Raw genomic sequence first — 13,368 nt, forward strand, 5'->3', positions numbered from 1 at the left:
GAAATCCTATGTGGAGCCCCTAATATCTAAAAGAGGAAACCAAACAAAGCAAACCCAGAATGACTGCAGTTAGAATGGCGTCCTGTTTGTGAGACCTTAGAAAAGCTGTTCAACCTTTGAGATCTGAGACTTCTTCATATACCTTTATGAGCATCAAGTAAAGTGAATTTTATAAATTGAAAATCTATAGATATTTTAATGTCAGTGGAAGATTCTGAGACAAAGTCCTTAAGGATTAAAGAAAAATGTTTTTCTGATACACACTTTCAGCTAGCATGAGAAGTAGCAATTCTTTAAGCAGAAAGAGCTTTTCCAATGCCCTTTAAATCATATGATGTTTTAAGTTTCTAGACTTGCTGATTTGAAAGATTGCCCTGGGGTTTGGATTGTTCAGAGCATTTCTTTTCTTTTCTTTTTCTTTTCTTTCTTTCTTTCTTTTTTTTTTTTTTAAGATGGAGGAAGGGCTAGACAGCTCCTTCCTCTTCCCGAATGGACAGAGGGGTCATGCTCCTTTGTGCGGATCTGGGAAGATGGGAGGTCGGGAGATACCCTGGAGTGGTGGTTTCTGAATAGAGGATGAGGGAATATCACTGTGCTTCAACCTCAGGGCAGCATCACTGTGACAGGAGACCCTGAAGTCTAAACCAGGGTCATGGAGGGCTCTGTGCTGAGCCCCACATCCTGGGAGAAGAGACGAGCCTGGCTCCGTCAGAGCCGTCACTGGCAGACCCAGGTCCTGGAAGAGGAGGCTGCAGCTGCCCTGCAGGATGTCCCAGATCCTGAGCCTTCCAGCCTGGATGACGTTTTCCAGGAAGGTAAGAAGCAGTCAGACATCAAACAGACTTCCACGCTGTCTTTGGTAGGAAAAACGTGGCGACAAGCACAGACCTGCAGTGTGGGCAGTGAGTGGGTCCCTTGTTTAGGCTAGGCCCTCAAGGAGGCTCATTTTGACTGGCTTAAATAATTTTAAAAGAAGAACAGCAAAGTAATACAAAGTATGAATTATGTGAAATGGAGGCAGGCATGAGATTAGGAAACAGGAAGAGGCACCTTTTTGCATCATCCTGAGAATCTGCCTGTAGGACCTGAGGCCAGGGTTCTCTGTAAATGCTTTGGGGTGTTTTTTATCTGTGTAACAAGGTTACACAACCCGAATGCCCGGACTCTGGCCACAACTCTGTCACCAACAAACTATGTGACCTTTAGCAAGTCACTCACTGCTCTAAGACTTATTTGAATAATTTGAATAGTAACAGTACCTTTTCTATATGCCTCTCAGAGTTTCTTTGAGGTTCAAATGAGATTACAGCCATAAGAGGGGAGAAAGTCTTATATAAATAAACCCATTCTTGTTTATTTAGTAGGAAACACAATTGCAATATTGTGCTCTTTTTGTTTTATTTAATTGTTTTTTAAGGGGAAGGATCCACCCCTATTCCCAAACCGTGGGGGAAAGAGAGCAGTGGGCTTGATATACTGGGCATTTTCCAGATTCCTAAAAGGAAAGGGACAGGGGGGCAGAGAGAAGAAATATCCATTTTTACACATGGGTATATTCCTCTCATATCTTTAAAGGAAAGTTTTTATGGGGCAAGAAAAAAATCATAATTTGGCTTATATAAGGATAAACTTGAGAATGGGGTGAGTTGTAGGGAGGGGGTCTGATTTCCTTCCGTTCTCACAGTGATCTGACGTCTGACTTTCCTAGGGAATCCAATCACTAAGATTGAGGACTGGCTGCACGACTGTGGGTAAGTGCTGGAGATTCAGTGGGATTGAACACAGCTGATGGGTGGATATGCTAATAGGCACTGGTCTATGGAAACTCAGAAACAGGAAAATGGGTTTGAATTGGGCCTATTGTTTAGAAGTTAGGTTAAGTCAGTGGTTGGTAAACTCATTAGTCAACAGAGTACAACGATTGAAATTTCTTTTGAGAGCCAAATTTTTTAAACTTAAACTTCTTCTAACGCCACTTCTTCAAAATAGACTCGCCCAGGCCGTGGTATTTTGTGGAAGAGCCACACTCAAGGGGCCAAAGAGGCGCATGTGGCTCACGAGCCGCAGTTTGTCGACCACGGGGTTAAGGGAACAGGGGAGTAAAAGAGTTTGGAGTGAGTGTGGGCATCTCTGGGATGAAACTAATTTATGGTGGAGGTCTGGAAATATAGGCTGGATCTGGTCAAAAGCCAAGAATGATGGAAATCTGCAGCTTTAGGGAATGGCTGGGCTGAGTTCCAGATCCCTTCTTTACTGCTTTTCCTTTAGAAGTCTAACACTCTGTAACAAAGGAGGTTAGAAACCTAATTATTCTTATGACCAGAGGTTGTCACTATATTGTTTATTCCTACTGCAGAACATAGGACAAGGGGCTAAGAGTTTACTCCAGTCATTCAAAGCAGTAAAGAATGGGAGCAAGTACTTCAAGGCAAAATGTATTATGTCTTTCCTCTGGTTTGATTCCTGGGCATGGCCTCTGGTTTCATTCCTCTCTCTCTAAAATCAATAAAAATATTTTTAAAAAACACTTTAAAATATGAGACCCCCCACACCCATCAGCCTGTACCATTTTAGGCTCAGTCTTCACAGAAACAGAAGGGAAGCTTCTGTGACCTATTTAAGCCTGATCATTTGTGTGATAATGAATTCTCAGAATTTATAACTCCTGCCTGCTCATTATTTCCCCTCCAAGAATGGTTCAAGTTTTATGTAGCCTTTAATCTAAACTAATCTATTAATGTATACAAAAACCCATCCTTGCTTATTTGGTAGGAAATAGAGAGCACTGAATAACCCAATGTTGTTTATTTCAACTATGACCCAGAAGTTAATGCCAAGAAGGATTTATTTTGTGTTTTTGTTGTTTACAAAACATATCATCCTTATAGTCCTAATCTGGTTCACAATTCAATGACTTCAAAGACAATTAAAGGTAATCAAAATATAGGGAAGCAAAGTGAATTTAGGGATGAGGACATTTGCAAGTTTTGGTGTGTCCTAAGATTTAAAATGCTTCACTAGGCCCTGGCTGGTTTGGCTCAGTGGATAGAGCGTCAGCCTGCAGACTAAAGGGTCCCAGGTTCGATTCTGGTCAAGAGCATATGCCCAGGTTGCGGCTCAATCCCCAGTGTTGGGTGTGCAGAAGGCAGCCAATCAATGATTCTTTCCCATCATTGATGTTTCTCTCACTCTCCCCTCTTCCTTCCTCTCTGGAATCAATAAAAATATTTTTTTAAAAAAATGCTTCACTAGATTTGTAAAAGAGAACCAGTTGTCTCAGTTAACATCTCATTAACTACTATTATTTTATCAATTCACATCAACAATTATTAACTGTGCATTTGCTAACTGTCTGATTGTCTAAATGATCTAGAGCAGGCATCCTCAAACTACGGCCCGCGGGCCACATGCGGGTGTTTTTGCCGTTTTGTTTTTTTACTTCAAAATAAGATATGTGCAGTGTGCATAGGAATTTGTTCATAGTTTTTTTAAAACTATAGTCTGGCCCTCCAACGGTCTGAGGAACAGTGAACTGGCCCCCTGTTTAAAAAGTTTGAGGACCCCTGATCTAGAGGGATGCCAACTAGTTTAAAATGTGCTGCTTGGCTTCAAACACACTATATTTTACTTGAAAAGAATAAACTCACAGAAATATAAGATTGTAAAGTTCAGAAATCACCTTTCCCCACCTGTATTCTACAAAGATAAACCCTGATACAAAACATATGCTGAAAATGTAGCCTAGTAGTGGAAAGACTCCAAGACTAGAGCCTAATTTTTTTATTTTTTTTATTTTGCTAATTGTCTGTGTAAACTACTGTAAACAAACAACTGAAATTCTTTCTATCTCAGTTTCCTCACCTATAAAGTGGAGAACTAGAAAAATAATTTCAAAAGTTTCAATAGTTTCAAAAGTTTTCAAAGATTTAAATGACATGATGTATATACAAGAGCTGTATGCTCTGTAGTAATATGTGAGTGGTAAGGCTTCTAAAGTAGGAGCTTTATGCTACTTTAAAATTTCATAAAATAAGTCTGACTATCATCTGTCTATCTGTCTATCTATCTATCTATCTATCTATCTATCTACTATAGGCCTGGTGCACGAAATTCATGCATGGGGGGGGGGTGGTGTCCCTCAGCCCAGGCCTGCACCCTCTCCAATCTGGGACCCCTCGAGGGATGTCCGACTGCCCGTTTAGGCCCGATCCTGGTGGGATTGGACCTAAACGGGCAGTCGGACATCCCTCTCACAATCCAGGACTGCTGGCTCCCAACTGTTCGCCTGCCTGCCTTCCTGATTGCCCCTAACCACTTCTGCCTGCCAGCCTGATCACCCCCTACCCACTCCCCTGCCAGCCTGATTGCCCCTAACTGACCTCCCCTGCAGGCCTGGTCACCCCTAACTGCCCTCCCCCGCAGGCCTGGTCCCTCCCAACTGCCATCCCCTGCAGGCCTGGTCCCCCCAACTGCTCTCCCCTGCAGGCCTGGGTCCCCCCAACTGCCCTTCCCTGCAGGCCCAATCGTCCCCAACTTCCCTCCCTTGCAGGCCTGGTCCCTCCCAACTGCCCTCCCCTGCTGGCCTGATTGCCCCCAACTTCCCTCCCTTGCAGGCTGGTCCCTCCCAACTGCCCTCCCTTGCTGGCCATCTTGAGGTGGCCATCTTGTGTCCACATGGGGGCAGCCATATTGGACCACATTGGGGGCAGCCATCTTGTGTGTTGGAGTGATGGTCAACTTGCATATTACTCTTTTATTAGATAGGATATATCCATCTCTTTATCAGAAAAGTATGTCCAGATGTGATTAGCTCCAGGATAGTGGTTACCTCAAGGAAGGAAGAAAGTGGGAAGGAATGGGGAGTAAAATGAGACTAATTATATCTTTAACATTTTATTTATTTTTTATTAACAGAGATATGAAGCAAATATGATGAAATGTTTACATGTGTGAAAATAGGATGGCAGGTGCAAGAGTATCTGTCACATTTTCTTTACTTTTCTGTGTGTTGAAAAAAATTCAATATTTAAACTTCAAAAAGGCCACAAGGAAGTCTATTATTAGCATGCTTACATTTTCTTTGGAAAAGGAATTATTAGGTTCATAAAATATTTTCAATATTCTCTATTTTCTAATCCTCCCAAATAAGTATATAATACTTTTAATTATATGGGAAAATCAGAAAAATTAAAGGATGATGATTGATGCTAGTGAGGCAATACTTGATTTTGATAATAGACAATGAAGAAGATGGGAGGAAATGTATTCTAAATATGACCTTCTGAGTTACCACCATCCTGATTGTTAGGCTGCCAGGCCACAGAGGAAAGAAGATGGACAAGAAACCCCCATTCACTAGTTATCTGTACACTCTGGGAGGCACTTTTCAAATTTTATTTCAAGACCATATAGTTTCCATCTTCTTTTCAATGCCAAACACCCTCTGGTAGCAAGAGGGCTTTGTTTTATGGCAAGTTTTCCAAGAAAGTCCACTATCTTCCTTGGTAATTTAGTGTCAGTGTCTCTCGGGGTAATCGAATCTAGTAGCAGACCCTTCTGCTGCAGGTTTAGATTGTATATGTCTTTACAAACTATGCCTCTCTTTTTCCTTTCTCTTCTTAGGCTCTCAGGGGATTTTCTAGAGCATGAATGTGTTACTTGTAATCATCAGAGGTAGGATCAGGAGCCCCAAAATCATGAATGGACTTCAGTTTAAAATCTCTGCAAACTTAATCTATGTAAATTGCTGGGAGTAGCTAAAAATAGCCACATGCTTCTTCTCATAATCCAATCCACCTCTTTACTCTTTCTTTATTAATTAGGTATATAGGAGAACAGTACTTTGGCTCTTGTACTTCAGACTTGAAATGATGCTAAGGGACCTTTCAATAAAAAGGTGGAGAGAGGTGCAGTTATGGATCTAGTCCCCAATCATTGGTATTATGTCTTAAGCAATAATCCATGAAAGGCCTGGGATTTAGGTAATGAATATGATGTTTCAAATTAACATGCTCAGTGAGAAGGCACCAATAAATCCAGGCCCACATCCATATGTCTGTGGCAGATCCCACATACGCATAGAAAAACCTACTGTCAGATCCAGAGACAGAGAAGCATTGAACAGACCGTCAAACCTCAAAGGGAAGGCAGGGGAAGGTGGGGGGAGGGGTAGAGATCAACCAAAGAGCTTATATGCATGCATATAAGTATAACCAATGGACACAGACACAAGGGGGGTAAGGGCATGTGCTGACAGGGGGGGGGCGACGATGAGGGGGAAAGGAGACATATGTAATACCTTAATCAATAAAGAATAAAAAAAGAAAAGAAAAGCCTACTGTCATCCTGGGCTAGTCCTCATATAAAGAATATAGACATGTCTGTCCGGGTATAACTAGAAAAGAGACATATAGGGTAAACACCCAATGAACACTTGTATCTAATGAATAATAGCAAGTTTTCCTTTGGACAGACTAGAAATTTTATCAGTGGTATTTTTAATGTAAATCTTATTGAAGTGTAGCATACATATTAGTAGCATTTCTTTTTCTAATGTAAATTGTAATACAATTTAATGGCTATACATTCCAGTTATGCTAGATAAGTAAATCTAGATATCCACTATACAGCAAAGTGCTTATAGTTAACAATATGGTATTGAGCACTTCAAAGTTTATTAAGAGAGTAGATCTCATGTTGTGTTCTTACTTCAAAAAAAAACACAAAGGGAAAGAAGGAAGCTGAGAGCTTGGGATATGTCTGCTACCTTGATTGGTGATGGTATCACAGGTGTTTGCATATGTCCAAACTCATCACATTGTATACATTAAATATGTGCAGTTCTTTGTATATTAATTATACCTCAATGAAGCTTTTAAAATAATGATATACATTATACTGAAGTATAAACTATTTACTGAAAAATAAACAAGTATTAAATACATAGCTCAAGGAATGTTCTCAAAGGGAATACACCCATAAAACCTGCAGCAAGACATTACCAGCACTCCAGAAGCTCCTTTCAGTCCCCTTCCATTCATACCCTGCTTCCAAGGTACTAGTAGCCTGACTATGGCATTATAGATAAGTTTTGCAGTTTTTTAACTTTATATACATAGACTCATATAACATGTACTGTTTTATGTGTGTTTCCTTTGTTCAGCATTATGTTTGTGATGTTCATCTATGTTTCTCAAGTAGCAATAGGTCATACTTTTTATTGTTGCATAGCATTAAATTGTTTCTTTATCCTACAATTTATCTATTTTATAATAATTAGAGATTTGTCTTTCATTTGTGGGTTATTATGAAAATCATTTCTTCTGGTGAATATATTCAGGTATTTCCATTGAATATATGCCCAAAAGTGCAACAGTAGTGTTATAATAGTAGTTATAATAATAGTTGGCTTTAATAGCTGCATTACTGTGTAGCTACAGCACAAACATTTAATGCAATAGTAAATCTCAGTATTCTAGTACTTGACTATATTGGTTATCTTTATGCCTATGTTTCTTCCTCTCTCTATTTCTTCTTATTATTACAGCAATCCCTTTAGCATTTCTTGTAATGCTGGTTTGGTGGTGATAAACTCCTTTAGCCCCTTTTTGTCTGAGAAGCTCTTTATTTCTCCATCTATTTTGAATGATAGCCTTGTTGGATATCATTATCTTGGTTTCAGATCCTTGCTTTCCATTACTTGAATACCTCAAGCCATTTCGTTCTGGCCTGTAGAGTTTCTGATGAGAAATCATCTGACAGCACTATTGGAGCTCCTTTGTAGGTAACAAATTGCTTTTCTCTTGCTGTCTTTAAGATTTGCTCTTTGTCTTTAACTTTTTGCATTTTAATTATGATGTGTCAGGGGGTGGGCCTGCTTGTTCTTCTTGCTTGGGACTCTCTGTGCTTCCTGAACTTGTGTGACTTTTTTACTTCACCAGGTTAGGGGAGTTTTCTGTCATTATTTCTTCAAACGGGTTCTCTAATCCTCACTTACTTTCTTCACCTTCTGGCACACCTATGATGCAAATATTATTATGTTTCATATTGTCCCACAGCTCCCTTAAGCTGTCCTCCCTCCTGTTTTGTAATTGCTTTTTCTTTTTGGTTCTCTGATTGAATGATATTTTCTACTCTGTCTTCTAATTCACTGATCCAATCCTCAGCTTCCCCTAATCTGTGTAGTCCATCCAATGTGTTCTTTATTAGTGCTATGTCATTCTTTATTCCTGACTGGTCATTTTTTCATACTTTCTATGTCTTTTCTCATGCTGTTGAGCATCCTAATAATCATTATTCTGAACTCTATATCTGATAAATTTCTTATCTCCATTTCATTCAGCTCTTCTGGAGAATTCTCTTGTTCTTTCACTTGGAGTTTATTTGTTTTTTTGTCTCCCCATTTTGGCTGCCTGTTTGGGTTTGTGTCTGTGTATTAGGCAGATCTGCTATGACTCTGAGACTTTAGTGTAGGACAATATCAGACACTGTTTATGACTGGGACTGTTTGGGTTCTTCTTGCTAGAGGCCAGACACGGTTTGTGACTTGCAGAACTGAGCCTATTTGGGTTCTTGCCAGAGGCCAGACACTGTTTGTGACTGGCCCTGAGTACTATTTGGAGCTATCAGCAATCCACAGCTTGTGGCTCCCTCTGCTAGGGCTGGGTACCTTGGAATGGACCAAGATGTGCACCAAGGTCTGCCTTTCCTAGCCCCAGATCCAGAAAGAGGTCAGGCAAAGACTCAAAGCCTCCAGACTGCCTCTTCCTGAAGTCTGATTGTTTTTGTCTTTTTTTTTTCAGTTTTAATGTGCCTCAGACTATAGAATACAGCCAGGCATAGACTCCACAGGGTGGGGTGAAAGGTTTACCAACAGGATAGGTCAATTGCTCCAAAATCTTCCTGGCTGGTAAAGCTTAGTTTGAGAAATATGTCCTCTGCAGTATGGTGAAATGACACAGCACAGAAAGCTGGGGTGGCTGCCTTCTGAGCTCTAACCCCAGACCCCCCAGCCCTGGATTCTCCTCACACAGTTCTAGTCCACTCTGCCCTCCCTCTGCCAGAGCCCAAGATGAGTGGCTGCACACAAAATTTTGTGCATTGGCCCTTTAATAGTGTGTCTGCATTTCCAGCTGTCTCTGGCTGGCAGATAGCAAACCCTCTCCTTTTCACAACCAGATGTTATGTGGGTATCTTTCTCAGTTCTGGTGCACTGGGCTGAGGAACCCCCTTGGAGTTTAGACCCCAGAGATCTCCGTGAGAACACCCCACAGCTGAGCTATCCCTCTGGTACTTCAGCTGCTGTCTGTGGGAGCCTGGCCAGCCCTCTTGCACCTCCACACTTCTTACCAGTCTATATGTGGTCTCCACTTCCCGTCCTTGGTTATCTGGGTTCTCACCAGCTGGTCTTCAGTTGATTATTCAGAATGGTTTTTCTATATTTTAGTTATAATTCCAGTTTGGTCCTGGAAATTCCAGCGATCCAAAGAAATCTCAGGCTATTGGAAGCATCACTTCATGAAATGTTTAATAAATGTGTATAATTGCAATTTGGTCCTGGGAAAGTGTCAGTATAGCTTCCACTTAATCTGCCACCATTTTGGAACCTCCTATACTACTTATCATAGTGTTTTAGTAGTAATTGTAAATATTTATTTATACTAATATTTGTAATATTACATATACAACATATTTTAATATTATATTAAAATATATTTATGTAGCCCTAGCCAGTGTTACTTAGTGGTTAGAGTGTTGGCCTGTGGACTGAAGGGTCATGGACTTGATTCCTGTCAAGGAAATATACTTCAGTTGCAGGCTGGATCCCCAGTCCTGGTCAGAGAGCATGTGTGAGGCAACCAATCAATGTGTCTCTCTCACATCAATGTTTTTCTCTCTGTATCTGTCCTCCTCCCTTTCACTCTCTCTAAAAAAAAAAAAAATCAGTGGAAAAAATATCTTCGGATGAGGATTAACAATAACAAATATATAATATATATATGTAATAATGTTATATGTGTAATAAAATAATGGTTTATGTATAATATTACATATTAGAAAGGAAAGTATATATTTATAGTTCAAGTTATAGTATTAGAGGTACCTATTCTCAATTAGCTTTGGAATATCATTCTATATCATATCTTGAAGAACTGTTTTTTTCATAGGAACATATAAAAGTACAGAATTTGGAAAACAGGGTTGATTTTTTTCACTATTGAAAGCAAAGTACCAGTAAAAGAAGTCTATAAATATACATAATGATTTATTTTATAAAATTTTAAACACAACTAATCTACAGATGTTCAATTAGTATACCCATTGCCATTATTAAGCATTTCATGAAGTGATGCTTCAATAGCTTTAGATTTCTTTGGATCGCTGAAAACTGATCAAGGAGAAGCCTCAGCTAAGACCACTCCAATGGAACAGATGCACTCCAGTTCATCTTCCTGATAACTCACTTTAGCAGGCCTTCTCTGCTCCAGCCTCCATATGAGATTACATTCAAAGCATCATGTGCAACTTCCATTTTAAAACTCCCAGAAAAGCAAACTCTATAAAACTCACAACACATCACTGCTTGAAGTGGGCTTAGAAAATAATAATATCTAGGCATCCAATCCTCTGTGTAATGTTTGAAAACATAACAGTATCAAGGAGCCAGGACTGGAATCCAGGTACTCTGGTGCCAGTTCAAAGTTTTTTCACAGGCTACTTCACTCACCTGTTTTAGACAGAGAATTTCTTCCTTGTTTATAAAACTGAGTTGTTTCTCACTAACATTTATGCTGATTTCCATCTGTTTTTCTTCTGCAGATGGTAAATGTTTGATAAGCTCATATCTCAAAATGTAAAAATATAATCTCTAACCAAGAGGCGGTTTCTGCTGCTTCCTGAAAAACATGATATTCTGCAAGAATATGACTCAGAGAGAAGAAAGGGGGTGTGGGTAGATAAGATGACCTCCTAAAAGTTTTTTTTAAATATCTATATTTGCTTTGTGATGTGGAAATTATGCATCCAAGTCCCTGCTTCTATAAATGTATTTATCCAGTTTTGCTTCTATATTCCTTACCTGGGAACTTACCTGGGGAATTGTTGCTAAGCTAACTTTAGACAATGTTGTCAATACAGTGGCAGCACTGCAGTTCCAGCTTCTCCTGACCACCTCCATGAATTTGTCAAATAACCACTCTGTCTTGTTTTCTTCAACATAAAATCAATTTAAATTCTACTGACTCTCATCGGAAAATTATGTGAATCTGTGGCACGTATCTGAATGCAAAATGTAGTGATTTTAACCTATAAAATTATTTTTGGTTTTTAGCTACTCTGAAGAAGGGTTTTTTGAGGAAGCCGGACAGTCGATCTACAATGGTGAGTTAAGACTCTGTTCTTTCTTCTATTGTTCTTCTACCTTGATAGTGATATGGCTGTATGTGTTTATGTGTCTGAGTGTACACCTCCGTGCAATTACTATTTGGCAGAGAATTGTGTATATGAGTGTGATGTAGGGGACAGGTTAATTATAGATGAAGTCTATGTGATTCTTTCTGAGTCAAAATATGAATGTCATTTTTGAGGTTGTATATGTATGTACAGCTTGGGGTTGTTTTGCAAACATGTAGATATCTGATGTGACTGTGGGGTGGGATAGGTGTGGGGATGTCTAAGCCTGATTTTCTGTGACCTTTGCCTTATTATTTGACAGGGTGCTCCAGCCAGGGAACCAGCTTTGAAGATGACTTGACGCTTGGAGCAGAGGGTAAGTAGCACAGCTCTCTGGGGTTGAGATTGAATAAGAGACTATACATTGGATTAATTAAGGATATGATGGAAGGGAATAACTGCAGAACGAAGCAGCCCATTCCTAGCATCTTATCCATAGGGAAAGAACAATCTCAATAGCATCTAATGTGAAACTCAGAAAGCATCATATGCCCAAAAATACTTCTGCACCAACCTATTAGGCTGTCTAGTGGTCCACCATTGGAGCTTTCCTTTGGACCCTGGAAAGACAACACATAAAATCATGATAACATTGGCTGCCCAGACATCTTTGAAATGGTTCTCTGTGTAGGAAACCCAATGCTGCCTCAGTACTGGGTGTGAGAGAGACTGCATTGCAGGAAGATAAGGGCTTGAATAAAAGATGGAGGTATAGCAACCTACTACTGTCTCCAGGGATCTGAAGAGACTCATATGGTGTGATAGAAAGTCTAGCCTGGAGAGCTGAATGATTCTATGTTTATGGGACAGAGAAACTCTCGTCTAGAAACCAGTCATGATTCAGAGGCTCAGGGCCAATTTTTCTCTGCCATATTAGTCCACCTTCCAGGCCTGTGTTTGATAGTCTTTAGATAAACCCGTAAAGAGTGGAATTAATGGGGTAGTGGCAGAGATGAACAGAAGGGGACTAAGTTTTAAGTTCAGAGGAGCAGATTCAGTGATTTTTATTTTTCCTTCTAACTTTCTCTTTGCCTTTCTGTTCCTTGCCCAGCCACACTGATGGCCGCTAATGGCAAACTCTTCTCCAGGTAAGTATAAGGTCAGCCAGAGCTACTGAATAGGGGTAAGTGTCATAGTCAAAAAAAAATTAAAAACAAAGAGCTAAAAATTTACAATAGAGTGAAATTTCCCAATCAGGAATGAAGTCATAGACTGAATTTTCACAGTACATGGTTCAAGGGAACCCAGCAGGGAGTGACTATGCCCAGCAGGGGTGTCTTGCAGCCATGGTACAAACTGCTTACAAGATTAGTATGATGTCATCTCTGATCCCTGCAGGAATTTCCTGGAGACAGCCCGGCCCTGCCAGCTACTAGATCTTGGCTGCAGTTTGGCTTCCAGCAGCATGACTGGTGGGACCAACAAGACTAGTTCAAGGTAGGTACCAAGTTTGACAGGAGTAGAAGGATGGGGGAAACAAGAAGCAGAAGAGAATGGAACTGAGAACCATTGCCAATTTTTTCTGGCATATCTCTCTGGAGCTTTTATGCAGTCAAATACTTGAGAAGTTTGACCATATTTGCTCCAAGAATAGTGAGGAATGCAGAGGAATCTACTGCTCAGAGTTGGATGATATGTGTGAAATAACAGGTGTCTTTCCATTGCACTTTATACCACAGGAGGTGTAATACTGGTACCATCACAGTTCCTGGACTTAGTATTACTGAGTGTTCAATAAATAATCAATAAATGTATTGATTAACTGACTGATTTATTGATTGAATAAAGCAATAATATATTGATTCATTCAGGCAGATTTATATCCCCTAATGCAAGCCAGACAATGACTGTATGAAATTTTAAAAGATGAAGAAGACAAAGAGCTTGTCCCCATAATTCAGCAATCCAATAGAGTGA

At 39.9% G+C, this 13,368-nt stretch overlaps 1 protein-coding gene across 2 annotated transcripts in view; it reads left to right on the forward strand.

The window, feature by feature from the left end:
• The window catches only part of TESPA1 (thymocyte expressed, positive selection associated 1), a 42,148-nt gene that overhangs the window by 12,728 nt on the left and 16,052 nt on the right, over positions 1–13,368 (forward strand). For both annotated transcript variants that reach the window (XM_008140936.3, XM_054718433.1), the window contains exons 2-7: positions 608–815; positions 1,709–1,751; positions 11,330–11,379; positions 11,714–11,767; positions 12,503–12,539; positions 12,790–12,888. In XM_008140936.3, the coding sequence (XP_008139158.2) occupies positions 653–815; positions 1,709–1,751; positions 11,330–11,379; positions 11,714–11,767; positions 12,503–12,539; positions 12,790–12,888 (446 nt within the window). In that variant the 5' untranslated portion in view covers positions 608–652. The remainder of the gene's footprint in view (positions 1–607; positions 816–1,708; positions 1,752–11,329; positions 11,380–11,713; positions 11,768–12,502; positions 12,540–12,789; positions 12,889–13,368) is intronic.

The sequence above is a fragment of the Eptesicus fuscus genome, chromosome 7 (assembly GCF_027574615.1).
Source record: "Eptesicus fuscus isolate TK198812 chromosome 7, DD_ASM_mEF_20220401, whole genome shotgun sequence".
Classification (NCBI taxonomy): domain Eukaryota; kingdom Metazoa; phylum Chordata; class Mammalia; order Chiroptera; family Vespertilionidae; genus Eptesicus; species Eptesicus fuscus.